This window comes from Carya illinoinensis, chromosome 14 (assembly GCF_018687715.1).
Source record: "Carya illinoinensis cultivar Pawnee chromosome 14, C.illinoinensisPawnee_v1, whole genome shotgun sequence".
Classification (NCBI taxonomy): Eukaryota; Viridiplantae; Streptophyta; class Magnoliopsida; order Fagales; family Juglandaceae; genus Carya; species Carya illinoinensis.
The window spans coordinates 17884318-17902362 of record NC_056765.1 but is presented as its reverse complement, the minus strand read 5'-3'; the positions used below and the strand labels follow the sequence as shown (position 1 = coordinate 17902362).

At 38.4% G+C, this 18045-nt stretch overlaps 2 protein-coding genes across 2 annotated transcripts; both read left to right on the top strand.

Moving 5' to 3' along the window:
- Positions 1 to 735: 735 nt before the first annotated feature.
- Positions 736 to 1653, top strand: LOC122293656. The gene has a single exon (XM_043102176.1). The coding sequence runs from the start codon at positions 736 to 738 to the stop codon at positions 1651 to 1653; it is 918 nt and encodes a 305-aa protein (XP_042958110.1).
- Positions 1654 to 1701: 48 nt separating this feature from the next.
- Positions 1702 to 9460, top strand: LOC122293655. Its single transcript, XM_043102175.1, has 4 exons — positions 1702 to 2840; positions 2937 to 4479; positions 4597 to 4809; positions 9296 to 9460. The coding sequence occupies exons 1-4, from the start codon at positions 1702 to 1704 to the stop codon at positions 9458 to 9460; spliced, it is 3060 nt and encodes a 1019-aa protein (XP_042958109.1).
- Positions 9461 to 18045: the final 8585 nt, after the last annotated feature.

The window sequence follows — 18045 nt, the reverse complement described above, 5'->3', positions numbered from 1 at the left end:
CTCAAACGGAAGAGAGGAGGGACAGCAAGACCCTACTAAGGAAGCAGAACTTGGTGAAACAGAGGGGTCTATCGGAAGTACTGCAAGTAGGAGACAGCCAGAGGTCCTCGGCCAGAAGCAAAACACAGAGCATAACGCCGGCAGTGAGACCTACGACTCCAGAGAGAGAATGGTGTCCGCAGATGTACGACAGAGAAATTTGGCCGGAAGTGGTAGCAAGCTTGACGCAGGGGCCGAGGACGATGGGACATGGCATGGGGCAACTCAAAGAGTAGGTGAGAACCAGCACAGCGAAGGAAGAATGCAGGAGGATGAAATTCAAGCTGGGCGGGAAATACTCGAAAGAAATAAGGCCCTGTTAGCTATGGGTCCGTTGGACAAGCCCAATAGAAATAACAGGCCCATCAACCAGACAACGGTCAAGATCCATGGCGAAGAAAGGATGCCTACGCGGGAATTAACTGACTTCAACAACCAACTTATTCCAAGTGAACAAGCAGATGGCGTCACATGCCCAAATCAAGGAAGCCGCAGATGGAAGCGTCAAGCAAGAGGACATGGATCCTCTCCTGTGGAAGGAGGATTACGATCGGGAGTTAAAAGGCCAGCAGAGACAAAGGAGGAGACCCCAACTGCACCTTTGAAAAAGAAAAGAGGTAAGAATCCTGGTCTCAAAAATAACGGCTTTATCTCGACTGAATCGGTGGAGGCTGGTGACCAGCCCCACCGAATGCTATGAAAATACTAAGTTGGAACTGTCGGGGGCTTGGGAACCCCCGAACAGTTCAAAGCCTTTGTTTTCAAACAAAGGAGAAAGCTCCCGATTTGGTCTTCCTGATGGAAACCAAGCTGTCTCAAGCAAAAGCCACTAAGGTGGCCAGGAAAGCTCGATATGAGTGCTGTGTAGCAGTAGATGCAATGGGAAGGGGTGGAGGATTGATGCTCATGTGGAAACAAATAATGAAGGTGGAATTAGTCAATTACTCCCAAAGACACATTAATGTAATCGTGAAAAGTGAGGAGGATAATTCTAGTTGGCTATTGACATGCTTTTACGGCCACCCAGAAATAAATAGAAGGAAGGAAACGTGGGAGCTGTTGCAGTCCTTTAATCCCAGGAACATGGGGTGGGGAGTAATAGGTGACTTTAATGAAATTTTGTCCCATGATGAAAAAGTAGGTGGAAGGATTAGAGCTGAAAGTCAAATGAGAGCATTCAGAGAAGTGGTTGAAGAATGCAGCCTGTTTGATCTAGGGTGGAGGGGGGCAAAGTACACTTGGTGTAACAGACATGAGAGTGAAACCTTCACTAAGGAGAGATTAGATCGAGGTATGGCAAACAAAAAGTGGATAGAGATGTTTCCAGATGCTAGAGTCAACACATTGGTGGCACTATGTTCAGATCATAGACCAATCCTTCTTGAGGGTACTAGTGGCAGGGGCCAGGGATCTCATTTCCATTACCAGTTTAAATACGAGATGAATTGGGCAAAAGAAGATGGTTGCAAAGAAACAGTAGCCGAGGCTTGGCAGAGAGAAGTTCAACATCAAAGGCAGAATAGCAGGCTGCAAAATAAACTAGAGCTGTGCAGCAGGAAGCTTCAGAAGTGGAGCAAGGATCTAAGAAGGAACAGACTAGCAACCATAAAATAGAAAACAGAAGAAATAAATCAGTTGCAAGAGGAAGAAAGAGCAGATAACATGAGTGACCTCAAGAGACTACAATCTGAGATTGGTTTTTTGCTAGACCAGGAAGATGCAAGATGGAAACAAAGAGCCAAAGTTCATTGGCTTACAAAAGGGGATAGAAATACAAAGTTCTACCATGCATGTGTCAACCAAAGAAGGAAAAAGAACAACATAAAGCAGATAGAGGATGAGGAGGGGAGAGTGTTGAGTTCAAAGGAAGAGGTGGCAATAGGGTTCTGGCTCCATTTCAAACAGGTGTATCAATCAGCTAATCCATCTGAAAGAACCATACAGCAATGCTTGAGTGGTGTAAGACATAGAATTTCACAACATAAGAGGGAGTATATGGACAGAGAGTTTACATCAGAAGAAGTCCTGGTAGCCCTTAAACAAATGTCCCCTTTCAAGTCACCAGGGCCAGATGGGTTCAATGCAGGTTTTTTTCAAGACCATTGGGATATAGTGGGCTCTGAAGTGATGCAGGCAGTACTGAATTTTTTTAGAACAGCTGAAATGCCTACAGGTCTAAACCATACTCTTATAGCCCTTATTCCCAAGACAAGTACACCTAGATCAGTAAATGAATACAGGCCCATCGGCTTGTGTAATGTGTGGTACAAATTAATTTCGAAAGTCTTGGCCAACAGGCTGAAATCTGTGCTACAAGATATCATTTCTTGGAACCAGAGTGCCTTTCTACCTGGTAGGCTGATCACTGACAACATAATGGTTGCTTACGAACTCTTACACACCATGCAAGCTAGGCAAAAAGGCAAAGAAGGCAGCATGGCCATCAAGCTAGACATGTCTAAGGCTTATGACAGGGTGGAGTGGGGTTTTCTTCAATCAATGCTATCTAAATTGGGTTTCAGTGACAAGTGGAGGAAGCTGATTATGGTGTGTGTGGAAACTGTTTCTTACTCAGTAGTGGTGAATGGAACACCTGGAGCTGTATTTCGGCCTACAAGAGGATTAAGGCAAGGGGATCCTCTTTCCCCTTACCTTTTCTTGCTTTGTGCAGAAGGACTAAGCTCTCTCTTAAAGAATGCTGAAGTAAGGGGTCTCATCAAAGGAGTAGCAGTTGCAAGGGGGGGCAAAAGAATAAATCACCTTCTGTTTGCTAATGATTGCGTGATGTTCTGCAGATCCAAGTTAGAAGAATGATCAGTCTTAGCTCATTTGCTAAAAATCTATGAGGAAGCATCAGGGCAAACCTTGAACAGACAGAAAACCTCCATTCTTTTCAGCTCAAATACAAGGCCTGAGGCAAGAACATGCATCCTTCAACAAGCTGAGGGTGTAGTATGTGGGAATTACAACAAGTATCTTGGATTGCCTACCACGGTAGGAAGATCTAAGTATAACACATTCAGGGGCCTGAAAGAAAAGATATGGAAAAGGATTAACAGCTGGAAGACTACCTTTCTGTCTTCTGCAGGAAAGGAAGTCATGATCAAGAGTGTTTTACAAGCCATACTTGCATACACAATGAGTGTATTCAAGATGCCAAGTGTACTTCTTAAAGAAATAGAGTCTATGATTGCCAAATTCTGGTGGAACCATAGAAAGGAAGGTAGGGGTATTTACTGGAAAAGCTGGAGCAAACTTGGAACAGCAAAGAATAAGGGGGGGTTGGGCTTCCGAGACCTTAACTGCTTCAACAGAGCTCTCTTAGCTAAGCAAGGATGGAGAATTATACAAGAACCTGCATCACTGCTGGCTCAAGTTTTCAAAGAGAAATACTTCAAGACAGGCAACCTAATGGAGGCTCGAGTAGGCTACTGCCCATCACAAATATGGAGGAGCTTAATGTCAGTAAAGGATCTGATAAAGACAGGTCTAGTGTGGAGAGTTGGCAATGGAAGAAGCATTAAAATATGGAAAGACAAATGGGTGTCTATACCTTCTACATTTAAAGTTCAAACACCAAACAAGATACTGGACTATAATGCAACTGTCAGTGAGCTCATTGAAGATGAAAGCAAAACCTGGAAAAAAGAATTGGTACAAGCAATCTTCAGTCAAGAGGAAGCCAAGAGAATTTGCAGCATTCCTATTAGTGTAAAAGGGATGGATGACAAAATGATATGGGGACTATCAGAAAAAGGGACATTTACAGTAAAGAGTGCCTATCATGCAGACTTGGGGATCAAGAACCAAAATATGGGAGAAACTTCTAGTGGAGATCAAAGCAAAGGGCTGTGGGGGAGGCTGTGGAGATTAACAAGCTCGAGCAAGGTGAAAATATTCCTATGGAAGGCTCTCAATGGCATACTTCCCACGAGGAGTACTCTCTTCAAGAGAAAGGTTACTGACAACTCAACTTGCCCCATATGCAGCAGAGAAGAAGAAACTGACATACATGTGCTTTGGGACTGCCCTGCAGCAGTTGATGTTTGGGGCGAGGACTGCAGTCCAGTCAGAAACTGGGGAAGGAGCTTTGGGGACTTCACGTCATTATGGTCTGAGCTCCAGTCTAAGTTAGAGGAAGGAGAACTCCACATAGTAGCCGAGGTGTTTTATGGCCTGTGGAGGAGAAGGAATGCTATGGTTTTCGAAGGGAAATTCAAGGGGCCATGCGTGTTGATCCAACAGGCAGTGAGAGATGCAGAGGCAGTTACATCGGCTCATGAAAAACAAAGAGAGGATCAAACAAGGCCAGTAGAGACAGTGAGAACCGTATGGAAACCTCCAAGCCAAGACTTTCTGAAGGTGAATGTAGACGCAGCAGTGGATTCTAAAAGAGGAAAGGTGGGAATTGGCGTAGTAGTGAGGGACTTCAGAGGAGAGGTGCATGTGATAGTTGCTGCCCCTAAACAACTAACAAGGAATGCTAGTGCAGCAGAGAGTTAGGCCATGCTTAGAGCAATTCTTCTGTGCACTGAACTGGGACTCACTCGGGTGCAGTTGGAGGGTGATGCAAAAGTGGTAGTGGAAGCAATCAACTCCAGACCTTTTAACTCATCTTGGGATGGACAGGTGATAAAGGACATCAAGGCAGCGATGCAGGATCAACCTGGTTGGTCTGTAGCTTTTGTAAGGAGAGAGGGCAATGGTGCAGCACACGCAGCTGCTAGGTTGGCTCTATCCTTAGATACTGAAGGTGTGTGGGTGGAGGAGGTACCAAGTGGGGTCCTTCCGGCCATTGTATCGGACCTACATAGTTATGTAATGACAGGTTGAATGAATCAAACTTTCATTTAAAAAAAAAGGATGTTATTTTGAAGATATTTATGGTTAGTTTTAAAGATATGAGTTTTCTATGCAAGAGGATTTCGATTAGGCCTAAGATTTGATGCTTTTGGGTTAGATCCATGTTTTATTGAGTTTTAGCCAAGTGATTTTAATTGTGATGATTGGATATTCTTAAGGACACATTTTTAAATCATGTGATGATTTATTTTGAAGATCTCATCATCTTAAGCCATTGATCAAGAGATTTATCAAAGCTAGTTGAGGAAAAAGTTTCTGTTTTTAGACTAAGTGTAAAACTAAAAACTCCAAGTGTTATTTTGTAATTTTGGTGACTTTTCTTTGATGATTTAAAGCATGGTTGATCTTAGGGTGATGTTATGAATATGTTAAAAGTAAGATTTGATTTTTTGGAATTCTTGGAGATGTTTTGATTTAGGGTCAAACCTTGTGATTCAAGTGGTTGGATCTTTTTACAAAAACGTTTGATGTTGATTATTAGATTTTTATAAATGGATTTTTTAAGTATTGTTTTAAATTTAGAATAGGAAGATCCTTGTTGAAAAATTTTGGGTTAAGCATGAGTTTTGAAGTTGGAAGGAATTGTAACAAAAATCAAGAGAAATGGCCTATGGATGTTTCGACCATAGTGTGTTTTCCACAGTTATGATTTGTTTTAAGTTTTCTGAGTTGATATTTGAGTTTAGGACAAAATTTATATAAGAAATGTAAATTTTGAAAATTTTTGGAGTTAGGATGTGAAATCCTTAAGTTAGGGGTAAAATGGTCATTTTTCCACATATAGAGGGTAAAATGGTAATTTTACTCTAATTTGTCTCTTTTACACATTTCTAATTGTTAGTAATTAAATTTTTGACTTTTAGAATACCATCTTACATTTCCTCATATTTCATACTTTATTCTCGTAGAACGCGACGATCGAGGTAAGTTAGCTTCTAACTTACTATCAATTTAGTGTGTATGTAGGATGGGTAAGGGAACTACAATTTATATATGTATGTTATCATATATGCCATACCATGCCACATTATTACATGTTTATCTGTTATGCATGATTTATTCTGTCACGAATATTTATCTATTACACAATCTATTCTATCACGTATTGCTATATGTTATAAGTATGTCATATTAAGTATGACATATATTACATGTATGCCATATCATGTAATAATCTCCATTGCAAGTATGTCATGTTAAGTAAAGAAGTCAGATCAAGTTTATGTTAAGTCAAGTTTCAGATCACGTTCATGTTAAGTTATTCATGTCAATCACGACCCTAAGTACTAGGATGTGGTAATATCCTAGTTGAACTCTTTTGTTCATGCTGGAGTGTCTAAATAGGTGTGAAATTTTCTGGGTTGAAAAAAAAGTGCAGTCAATAGGTTGCGAATGAGACCTAATTGGATGGTCACGATAGCGTGCCAGGCACTAATACCAATGGAGCCATATTTTATTTTACATGTGTTCACAACAAGTATGACACAAAAAATTCATCGGGCCACAACAACTGTGGAATACGTATTAACACATTCATAGCTGGTGTAGATACTTGTGTTGTGATGCAGTAATCGGTAGGGACACACGGCTCAAGGGGACTCGTGTAGCATCCATATGGTCACGTTATTAATTAAGTCAATTGAATAAGGTTCCAAGTTCATATCAAGAAGTTAAGAATAAGCAATCATGGTAACCCCATGAGTTAAGAATCAGTTTTAGATCAAGTTCATGTTATGTTATGTTATGTTCACGTACATGTTATGTTCATGTTCACGTTAAGTTTCAAGCTCATGTTCATATCATGTTATGTTCACGTTTATATTATGTTCAAGCTCACGTTCATGTTATGTTATGTTCATATTCACATTATGTTTCAAGTTCACATTCATGTCATGTTATATTCACGTATATGTTATGTTCAAGTTCACGTTTATGTCATGTTATGCTCAGGTTTATGTTAAATTCAAGTTCATGTTTATGTTATGTATGTTCAAGTTCAAGCTATGATTCAAGTCCATGTTATGTTTCAAGTTCACGTTCATGTTATGTTGCTAGCCCATGTTATATTATAAGTTTAAGTTCATGTCATGTCAGGTCAATTTCAGTTCATGTTTCAATTTAGGTTATGTCAGTTATGTCATGCTATATGTCAAATTATGTTATGCTTACTTACGACTTTAATTATGCATTCATGCTTTTACTGCCATGCATGCATCATTAACCTGTGTGGGAGTTTTCTGTTAACTTACTGAGATTTGTAATCAAATTTCACTGTAGTAGTCTCAACTACAATTCCCCCCGAATGGTAGGTAATGTGTCAGGATCAGTGCAGGGAGCGGACACTTGTAGACTGGAGGAGGTCGACTAGGTGCCACAAACATGACCTGAAGTTTACAACTTCCATAGTCAGTTTTTGGACAATTTTCTAGCTCATTAGTCAAGTTACACAAGTTACTCGACGAACTTCCTCAATAGTGTATTTTGGTAATATAAATATGGAGTTTGGTCTCTCATGTTTTTGGGATTACAGTCTTCTAAGATTCGTACTGAAATCGTGGATGTTTATTTTGTTAAGTATGCTTAGATTACGATTTAACTATTTGGAATATTATAAGTTTGGTGTATAGTATTGCTAAAAAAAAAAAAATTATCCAGTACAAAAATTGCATAATGCTAGATGCATACTAGGAACATTGCATCTTATATGTCATGAGCGGGGGCAGGTAACCTTGTGTTGCATGTCCCGACGCTTCGGATGTCCGTCCGATCCCAAACGGAATCTGAGGACGTCACATAGATGGAAGTAGACCCCATGGCCTCTCTTCAACCTACATCAAGAGCAAATTCACCCCATGGTAGTCTTCACGTTTAGCCCTTGCTACTCATCAATGGAGCATACTTTATATTTCCATCACACGCAATTTACGGAAACTTCATCTCGTCAAACTAACAGATGGAAGCACCTCACGAGAAGTCCTGCTACTCTTTCCCTTCTTGGACATACAGCCCCTGCTTCATGAGAAAATTAATTGACATACAGCCCCTGCATTAAATGAAAATCACGCCAGCTCCAACTTGGAACACAGATGCAATTTCAGACTTGTATTGGGCCTCTTTGGGTCTTGAAAAAATGAAAGGAAAATAGTAGTTTTGCTCTATTTGGAAGACGTAGCATGAGAGTCATGAATTTAAACTCTGTTGGTCCAAATCACAGAAAGGCAATGTTGTGGTTACCAGAAAAGTGAGAGAAAATGGAAGGGGGAGCATGCTCTCAGTGGTTTTTGCTAGAGAATTCATCAGACTCCGAAACCCATTTTTTTCTCCTTTCCATGTTTTCAGCTTTTACATTTCCCTTGTTTTGTGTTTGATTCAAGCTTTTATTTACATTTCATCTACATTAAATTGTTCTTATTCAGTTTGTTTTTGGTTTAGCCGATTACCTTCAGTAGTTATTACGTTTGAGTTTATTTTCGGCCGTATGTGATTTTTTTATAGTAATTTTCAGTTATCTTCATTCCCACTCTTGCTTGATTTATGTTGGTTGCTTGGGATTGTTTGGACTTTTAAGTTAGACTATCTTCATTGGAGTTGATTAGTTAAGTAGTATAATTTTTTTTTGGTTTAGATTGAACTCTATTGGATGGAAAATAGTGACTTTTTGGTTGGCACAGATGGTGTTTGATAAAATGTCCCTTAGAACATAAATTTCATGAACTTCCTTTTGTTGCTTGGAAACATTGGATTAGATGATGTTGATGAATGTGGTTTAGCTTGTCAAGCAGGATAATCATAATTTAATCAATGCACATTCACGAATCCATTTAATGTATGAAAGCGATTGAAGTAGCATCAAGGTACATTAGAGCGAAAATTATTAATGCTAGCTAAATATTTCTTATTCTCCACTCGTGTTAACACTTTTGTAACAACCCGGCCGGAGAATCTAGAGGCAGCGGTGGAAGACCATGGAAGCTGGAAGGAGTCGATGGCACAACATGGGGGAAAGTGGGAGTCTAAACCTAAGTCTGGAATGCTTTCCAGAACTTAGTTAGATTCGATCAAAAAAGTCAAAGGCTTGTGAGTTGTGAGGATAAGTGGTTAGCCGGGCTGGGCCTTTGGCATGGGTCAGTTAGAGTCCACTAGTGTTGAGGGATTAAGGGTTTGTGTTGGGCTCGAGTTGGTGTTAGTTAAGTCCATGTCCTTTGTTTGTTGATTGTAAGTCAGTTCTTAATTTTAGTCCAGTCCAGTAGCAGCCCATGGCCCGTTTACATTTCTGAGAGTTAAGGATGGTGACCTTATATGGCGCCGCCAGACCTGTATGGAGGATCATCTGAAAAGTAATGCAAATCTAGTTTTCTTTCTTTCCCTCTCTATCTAATATTTCTACTTGAAGGTGCTCTCCTCTAAAGAGCTTGTTTTCCCGGTGAGTAACAAAGAGGTTTGTTATAAGTGGTGTCCAGAGACACGTCCTATGAAGAAGATGGCTGAAGGAACTAGACTAAAAGACCTACAAGAAGGGCTCAATGCCCTAAAAAAGGTTGCAGATGCTCAATACTAAGAAATAAAACAATCGACTAATGGGCAATATCAAGAGATAAGAAGGTCTACTGATGCTAGGTTCTCTAATGTAGACATTGACATGGCTACTCTAAAAAAACAAAATGAGGTCATCATCCAACAACTGGCCATCTTCACTGTAGAGATGCAGAAATGGAACCCCAGCATGACATAATTAGGACCCATAACCCGAGAACCATGAGGGTAAAGGGAAGAATGGGCAATCAATGGGTTACCATATTGATTGATACGGGTTCCACCCATAACTTCGTTGACCCGGCTCTACTCAAAAGATGTAACCTTCCATGGAAAACCCAAGAACCTGTGAAGGTGAGAGTTGCTAATGGTGCAGTCATTCTTAGTGAAGGGAGTTGCAAGGGAGTGAAGGTTATAATTCAAGGGATCGCATTTCTCTTGGAATTACAGATGTTAGTATTGGCTGGTTGTGATATGGTATTGGGTATTAAATGGCTTCAAGAGCTTGGGAAGGTGTTATGGGATTTTGAGAAGTTGACCATGCAGTTTTCCTATGGGGGTCAAGAGGTTAAATTATAGGGCCTAACAGCAGCTAAAATGATTGAGGAGTGCCCTTTGACTAAGCTGAACAGGCTGGAAAACAAGGGGATAGTTTTACAGTTAATGGAAGATGAAAGCCTCGCAGAACAGCGGGCCAAAAATGAGGTTCCAGCCACTATAAAAAAGATGTTATTGCATTTTGATGAAGTATTTTCTGAACCAAAAGGCCTTCCACCCCCCCGCACCCATGACCATGCTATCAACCTCATACCCGAAACCAAGCCCATTTCCCTCCGACCATACCGTTACCCGTATTACCAAAAAGATGAGATTGAGATTTTTCTTGGTACGATTGCCAACACATAGAGGTTCATCACATAGATATTTGACATATAGATATTTCATATCCTGATGGGCAAATAGGAGATGAGTTGCTGCACCACTTGAAATCGGGGAAATCCCTTTTACCCAACCAACATAGTGCAAAGCAACTCGCTTGTACTCCAATGCAGGTCGACTCTCACATAGAGATAACATGTTGCATTGGGGAATGTCTACCTGGCCAATCAACTCGAAGACATCACCATGTGATACGTCAGGGGGATTCTATATCCTAACTATCAGGTGAGGCCATCACGATACTGCCCCACCCCAATCCTTCACAAGGAATCTCTTTACCTGTTTGAAGCTCATGGCAACTCTCATAGGAATAGGCACAGGTAGGGGTGTGCATCCAGATCCGGATTCGGGTATCCGACCATAACTGGATCTAGATCCGAATTTCAAAATCCGGGTGGTTATCCGCCCGGATTGAACCCGGACTCACTCCGGACGGATAACCAAATTCAATATGGATATCCGGATTGTAACCAGATATCCGGATTTTTTTTTTTTGGCTTTTAATCCCGGATATCCGAGTTATACCTGGGTTCAATCCAGGTTTTGGAAAAAAAAAAAAATCTAAAAAAATCTTTATAACTTTAAAAAGAAATTATATCACTTTTTTTTTTTTTAAATCTGATCTCATATTTAAATTGCCCAGATCTTTTTAAAAAAATAATCAAAACACTTTAAAAAAATTTTCTAAAAAAATTAATCAAAGAAAAAAAAAATGCAAACTAGATAATATTGTTGTTACATCACAATGCAAAATATAAATTTACAAAGAATAAAATAAATAATAATACATCACAGCAGCTAATTAAACTAATATAATATCATAACTCTTCACATCTTGAATCTTGAATCTTGAATTTGGAAGAAAATTTGATTTCTTTCACCTTGATATGATAAATGGATGGCTTGTAATCAACAAATTAAAAAGCAAAGGGCTTAAGCACAGAATTAGGCCTGTAATCAACATATCAACAAATTGGATGGCCTGTAATCTGACCCAATTCTATGTCCCAACTGAGCATTCTACTAGCCTTCTCAGAAAAGCTGAACTACATTCCCCGCTTGTAGAGGATCAACTCCTATAAACTGCACATGAAATCATGACTTTTGTGATGGGCAGTATTAATTCTACTACTAAAAATGTTAACGTGTTTGGTGCATATAATTAAAACATAACACTTCAGTTACCAAATGTGTCACCTCTCATTGTAATAAACAAAATTCCAACTAAGCTTCAAATGCAAGGATGTCGCATGCTTCTTAAACACTAGATGAAGCAACAAGATAGATGAAATAATATCACCTTTGAACTGACATAAGTCTTCTTTAGCATTATGATATTTTGGTTGAGACTGGCCAACAGCATCCATGGTTGTCCTAGCTAAACATAACAAAAAATGGGTGACCACGTAACTTTTCCAAATAGGTAATGAAGTTCTTAAGGCCTACAAGCTTCAAAGGGTTGTAAATTAAGGCAGAATTAAATAGCAGAGAAGAACGTATTGCCACGTCTCAAACCCTTCAACATTTATTCATGTCTATGTGCATGTTTGCAGCTTCATCAATAACATTAAAGTATGTGAACAGAAGTTTACAAAACTGATCATGAAGGAAAATTGGAAATAACAATTCAAGAAAGATAGAAGTACAGCAGTAACGTACTTAAGACAACCTGTTTCACGTTCTAAACATCCATTAATGTGCTTGAACAAAAGCAACTAGAACACAAATTCTTGTGTAAATGCAATTAGAATAGTTTTTTCTCTGAAATCCAAACGCTAGACATTAAAATCTCACTCCAAATATAATAATTGCATCAATGAGCCACAATGCAACAGTCTCGACTAATGACATATGGCTGTGATTTAAAAGATGGAGAGAGATGATAGGTGAATACCAACTTAATAGTTAGAAAAAGATGCATTCATATGATCAAATCATTTCAGTAGGATCCCTTATAAATATTAATGATAGAGAAGGTGTAATTTACTAATTTCAAAGGGTTGAAAAAGACCCGCACGATCAATGAAGTATTGGCAAGTTTGAAGTCTCTATTTCCAGCAAACGTTTGTAAGTGGAAAAAAGGCAAATTAAAAAGAGGAAAGAGGCATCAAGTGTACCAAAAAGTTTAAATGATTACATAAGAGAGGCTAATACCTCCAATCCAGTTTTCAAGCCAATGCCCAGGACAGTAACTCCAAGTCCAATTAGTAAAACATCCTTTCTCATGTAACCAAATGGTGGCTGCTCTAGAAACAAGAATAAGTTATGAAAGAAGTTACTGAAATGCCTTCTATTTACTTTTTCTCTTATTGGACTGCCATGAGTCTAACAGTAGTATCCAAATTAATGAATTTTGAAAAGAACCTTACTTTCACCCAAATTAACAATGCCCTCTTGCTGTGTCTTTATTTTCTAAGTGGAAGCACAATAAACACTGCATATGTAGGAAAATGCAGTGTACATGATCAGTCAACTTATATAAATTAAAATCTCGTAAGATAAATAAGTATACAAAGTAAAGTCTCATACCATGATTGAATATGCAATGTATGCAAAGAAGCTCCAAAGTTCACACCATCAATAACAAAAAATTAAGTTGCTGAAGTTGAAGGAAGAGGGTAACCTTAAGAAGAAAAAAATGTAGAGGTTAAGTTAAATGGATAAACTAGAAATAAAAAATCAAAATTAACAAATAAAAGCATTTACCTTCGATGGCAATGTCTTCTACATGCTCCTCCACCTCCCAAGAACTAAGTGGTTCACAACTCAACCAATTTTGCGTGCAAATTAGTGCTTGGACAGTTTCCGGCGCTAATGAGCTTCGGTATGGGTCTATTCCACGTCCACTAGTGCTAAATGCAGACTCAGATGCGACGGTCGAAATAGGAATGACCAATATATCACGTGCAATCTCCGCAAGGATGGGATATCAAAATGAGTTCCTCTTCCACCAATCCAAAATATCAAACTCAAGTACTTTTGGTTCAATCACATCGGATAAATACCTCTCTAAGTCTGAGCTAAATACTGAATTGTTTTGCCCCTCAAGATATTGATCTAGAGATGTATCAAAATCTTCATATTCCAAGTCGTCACCAATAATACTTGAGGAACTTGAAACTTGTGCCATATTTGATCTTCCACTATCTAGCCCATAAAACTTGTGGTATTGCTCAATCAAACGATTCATGAGCAATCTTACATTGGCCTTAATTCTATCTCTGCATTCATCTCCTTTGCACTTTTTTAACCAATATGACAAGGTTGTGATCTTATATCGAGGGTTAAGGACAAAAGCTACATAAACAATCAAGTTCATCTTATTTGTGCCCCCCAATATTTACCAAACTTAAGTTTCATATTAGATGCCATCCTCCTCAACATATCATTCCCACTTTGACCCATTTTGTTCAAATTGTGCTCAATTGTAGAAATTTATTGAAATAACAAATTAGATGTCACGTAAGATGAGTCGGAGATTTTCAAAGTGGCATCATAAAAAAATTTTAGAAACTTAATAAAAACACGAACCCTTTGCCAATCTTCAATGGAGGCGCTGCAAGCTGTGACTCTCTCACTCCCATTAGCACAAAAGTTTTTTCATATTTTTCAGCAATACTAAGCATTAGGTATGTGAAGTTCCATCTAGTGGGAACATCTAGACACACCATTTTTTCACACACAATATTCAGCTCCTTCGCACATATTTTAAACATATCAAGTCTAGTCGGTGAGACCTCACAAATCTTACTAATTCTCTAATCTTATTTATAGCATTATATATAATTTCTAAACCATCACATACAATGAGGTTTAAAATATGTGCAGCACATCACACATGTATAAACTCGCCTTCCAAAATTGTAAACTCTTTATCTTTTATGCTCCTCCTCACATGATCAATAGCGACATCATTAGAGGTGGCATTATCCACAGTGATCGTACAAAGGCAGTTAATCTCTCAATCCATCAAGCAAGACTCTAACATCCAAGCAATGGTCTCACCTCTATGATTAGGAATCTTAAAAAACATTATGATTTTCTTGTGTAGTACCCAATTTTGATCAACATAATGACACGTGACACAAATATAATTCTTGTTTTGCACCGATGTCCATATATCGGTGGTCAAACAAACTCTTTGATTACTCAACAAAGCTTTCAACTTTTGCTTCTCCTCCTTGTATAAACCAATACACTCTTTTTGGAAGGTGGTTCGGGAGGGCAAGTTGTGTCTAGGCTCTAAATAACCCAAGAGTTTAACAAATGCCGGATACTCTATAACCTTGAATGGCAATTCACACTGGATAAACAAATTAGAAATCATCCCCTTTAATTTTTCACGATCATATTGTCCTAACATTTGAGGACTAGATCCTCTACCATCCATTCTAACTCCAGTGTGTGATGGTGATTTATCCTTCTCAAGATTTTTATCTTGTCTAATGGGAGACTCCGGACAAGAATATCCTAGGTGGTGCGACATTGATGAAGTACCATTTTTATAATGGCATCCATATATCTTGAAACAATAATTGCATTGAGCTTTAGATGCAATAGGATCAATAGGTTCAATCTTTGTAAAATGATCTCATACATGAGATTGGTTGGTAGCCTTCTTGGCTCTTTTTGGCTTTGGGGGAAGAGATGGTGCCGGCATGGGGTTTTGGATATTCATGGAGGAAGGCAATAAAGGACTAGTGTCTTCCTCCATGTCTAATGAAATATGAGCTGAACTAGAACCACCAACACTATCACTAAAACTACCTTCCATATGCTTTAAGCATAAGAAAAATATATATATAATAAGTATTTGTCAATTTAGAGCTTTAATAAATATTATGCAAACTTTGGTTCAGCAAATATATATGAATACAAGAGACATGCAACCACAAAAACCAATATAGTAACACTGCCCAAGCTGCATTTATTATTAGTCATGTTTATTACCATCCAATTCTATCATAAATGAACATTAATGTATGCTGCTTTCTGCTTTAGTCTTGGGCTATAAGGAAAGGTGAGGGAAAGGTAATAAATTTTTTTATAAAAATTTTGAATGTTACATTATTTTTTTATATATTCTGGGTGAGAGAATGAGATGACAAAATTGTTAATACAATACAATGTGCCAAATAGCAAGTGTGACTGAAAATGACAAAATTTAAAATATTAACACGCAGAGTGTTTCACTTACTCTCATATAATATTATATTCACCAAGACAAAAGGAAAATATATAAAATATGTGCGTTTGAGGAGCAGGGAAGAGTATAACCAGGAATGGGTAGTTATCTTCCAACAAAGAAAAACATTGATTCATAGAATGAAGGATATATATGAGAAAAAGAGGATTTGTTTGTTTCTGCAAAAATGGATGGAAAGATCATGGAGGGATAAAGACAATATAACAGCTAGCCAGGCAGCATGTGCAGCCAACCCAGCCCACGCATTTCAAACATACAGCTGAGCTGATCACTTTGTTTTTACATGGCCAAGCAGACCCCACATTGCCTTCAATTGTCTTCCTTTTATTTGACCAATTTCACAAAATTATAGAATGCCCACTGACATAAACAACCAAATTATATAAAACATGTTCCAAAAATGTTGTCTTAAATTAGATTGCAGGAAAATGACCATTTACCAGGCGAGGAAAAATGCTAGACATAACAGGTTCTGCTTCTAGGTAGTCCATTACAAAACCATGAATTTTTTATGTGTAACAAGAACTTTATTTCAGAAGGCAAAAGGCAGAGTATCAATCCACAAGTCCATTACAAAACCATGAATTTTGTTTAGTCCATTTTCCTAAATATGCTTGAGAGTTTTGAGCAGAGTATTGTGATGGATAATGGAATTATTGTGGAGTTAACAAGCTCATGTCACTTCCCCCAAAGAGTGAATCCAGCATGAATAATCAACTAATTCCAAATAAAATCATAAATGAAAAGCCTATTACACTTAAGCTCAATAAAAACAAAATAAATAAATAAATAAATAAATAAAAAGCTGTTTGTCTAGTCAAAGTTATGTGTTGCTGAACAGCCTTAAATGAAACCATAACAATCATCTAAGATGTTCATTAGTGGAAACAACCACAACTTAAAACACTAAAAAGTAAAAATGCCAAAACCCATGTTTTACAACTTCCTATCCAGAAATATTAATTATTAATCATAACCACCAAACCCAAATGCCAGTCACTAGCAAAAACAGAACAAATAAATAAAGAATTCAATGTCAATTCCAGCAGAAAATACGAACAAAAAAGAGCGTTGCCAAAACAAATCAAATACAAACCCAAATAGATGCAAAAGTCAAACAAAAACCCAGAAAAAAAAAATCTAACTAAATCAAAAGAGAGGTAGAGAAAGAGAGACCAAAAGCATGAAAAAGGAAATCCAATCAAACCGAGAAAAAAATCTAAACAAACCCAGAAAAAAAAAATAAAAAAAAAAATCTAACCAAACCGATAGAGAAACAGAGAGAGAGAGATTAACATACTGTAGGCTTCGAGAGAGTTGAGAGACGAAGATGAGAGACAGCACAGATGAGAGACGGCACGGCTAGGGTTGAGAGACGGCATGGCTAGGGTTTGAGAGAAGACTGAAGTTTGAAGTGAGATTTTTGCATTTCGTTCATCATTCGATAGAGTTGAGGGGAAAGGAAATCAAAGCCTGAAACAGTGTCGTTTTCGGCAAGATAATAAAACCAAGCGGATTAAAACCCGGTTACGGATTACCGGATTATAAAACCGGATCCGTAACCGGATCTGAATTTTATAAAACCGCCCCAGAAAAAAATTTGGTCCAGATGCACACCCCTAAACACAGGGAACTCCATCCCGTCCCATTAAGATTGATGTGTGGCACACTTACTCACACAAAGATACATATACTCACACTAGGACCATGAATTAGTAAAAACCAACAAACACATTCAAAGTCTCAAAAAACTAGAAATGAACATAATAAATATAATGATCCAAACAAAATTTATTTATGTCAGAAAAGGGAAGGTTACAAAAATTGCAAATGTCTCTTACATACAACATTCACCCTCCCATCACCTAGGCTTGTTACTGAAGTGTGCCATTCCTTCCTTGCTCCTTATGAGGATTTCAGCTTCACAGGGTCTCACGTCTCTAAGATTGTAAAAGTGAGATTTTATTTCATGTCCAAATTTCTTTTATATGGAGGGATTGTTGATGTCTTTTTGACAAATTCTAGCTCCATGTATGCTTAAAGAGGAGTCCTTTGACCTCGATTATTGCACTACATGATGATAGAGACAAATGGCTAGAGCATGGTCCACACTTCCCTATGGGCTGCCAACTCCTCAATAGGTCCTTGAATGAGAGTCTTCCACATGGCATCAAGCTATACCTCTAAGTTCATACGACATGACCTCCAAAATCATAATCCCTAAGCAGACCCGCTCTATATGTGACCCTTTAGCTGAGGTGTGGGCTTCTGCGTATGATACCGCCACTCTTCTGAGCATCTTTTGTGTTGTTCCTGAAAGCTCTCATATCTGACACAGTCTATCCTTGACTGTTGCTCGCCTAGGACAAGCAACACTTGCTCACTTTGGGTGATTAGGTCTCTTCTCATCATATATGCTAGCCCATTCAGCACCTATTTCTCGCCTCCATGGCAGGTTAATTCTC

Coding starts and splice junctions, on each gene's coding strand:
- LOC122293655 (XM_043102175.1), top strand. CDS start 1,702: ATGAGTGACCTCAAGAGACTACAATCTGAGATTGGTTTTTTGCTAGAC. Junction 2,841..2,936: donor GTGATGTTCTGCAGATCCAA/GTTAGAAGAATG, acceptor CATTCTTTTCAG/CTCAAATACAAGGCCTGAGG. Junction 4,810..9,295: donor AAGGTGTGTGGGTGGAGGAG/GTACCAAGTGGG, acceptor TTCTACTTGAAG/GTGCTCTCCTCTAAAGAGCT.
- LOC122293656 (XM_043102176.1), top strand. CDS start 736: ATGAAAATACTAAGTTGGAACTGTCGGGGGCTTGGGAACCCCCGAACA.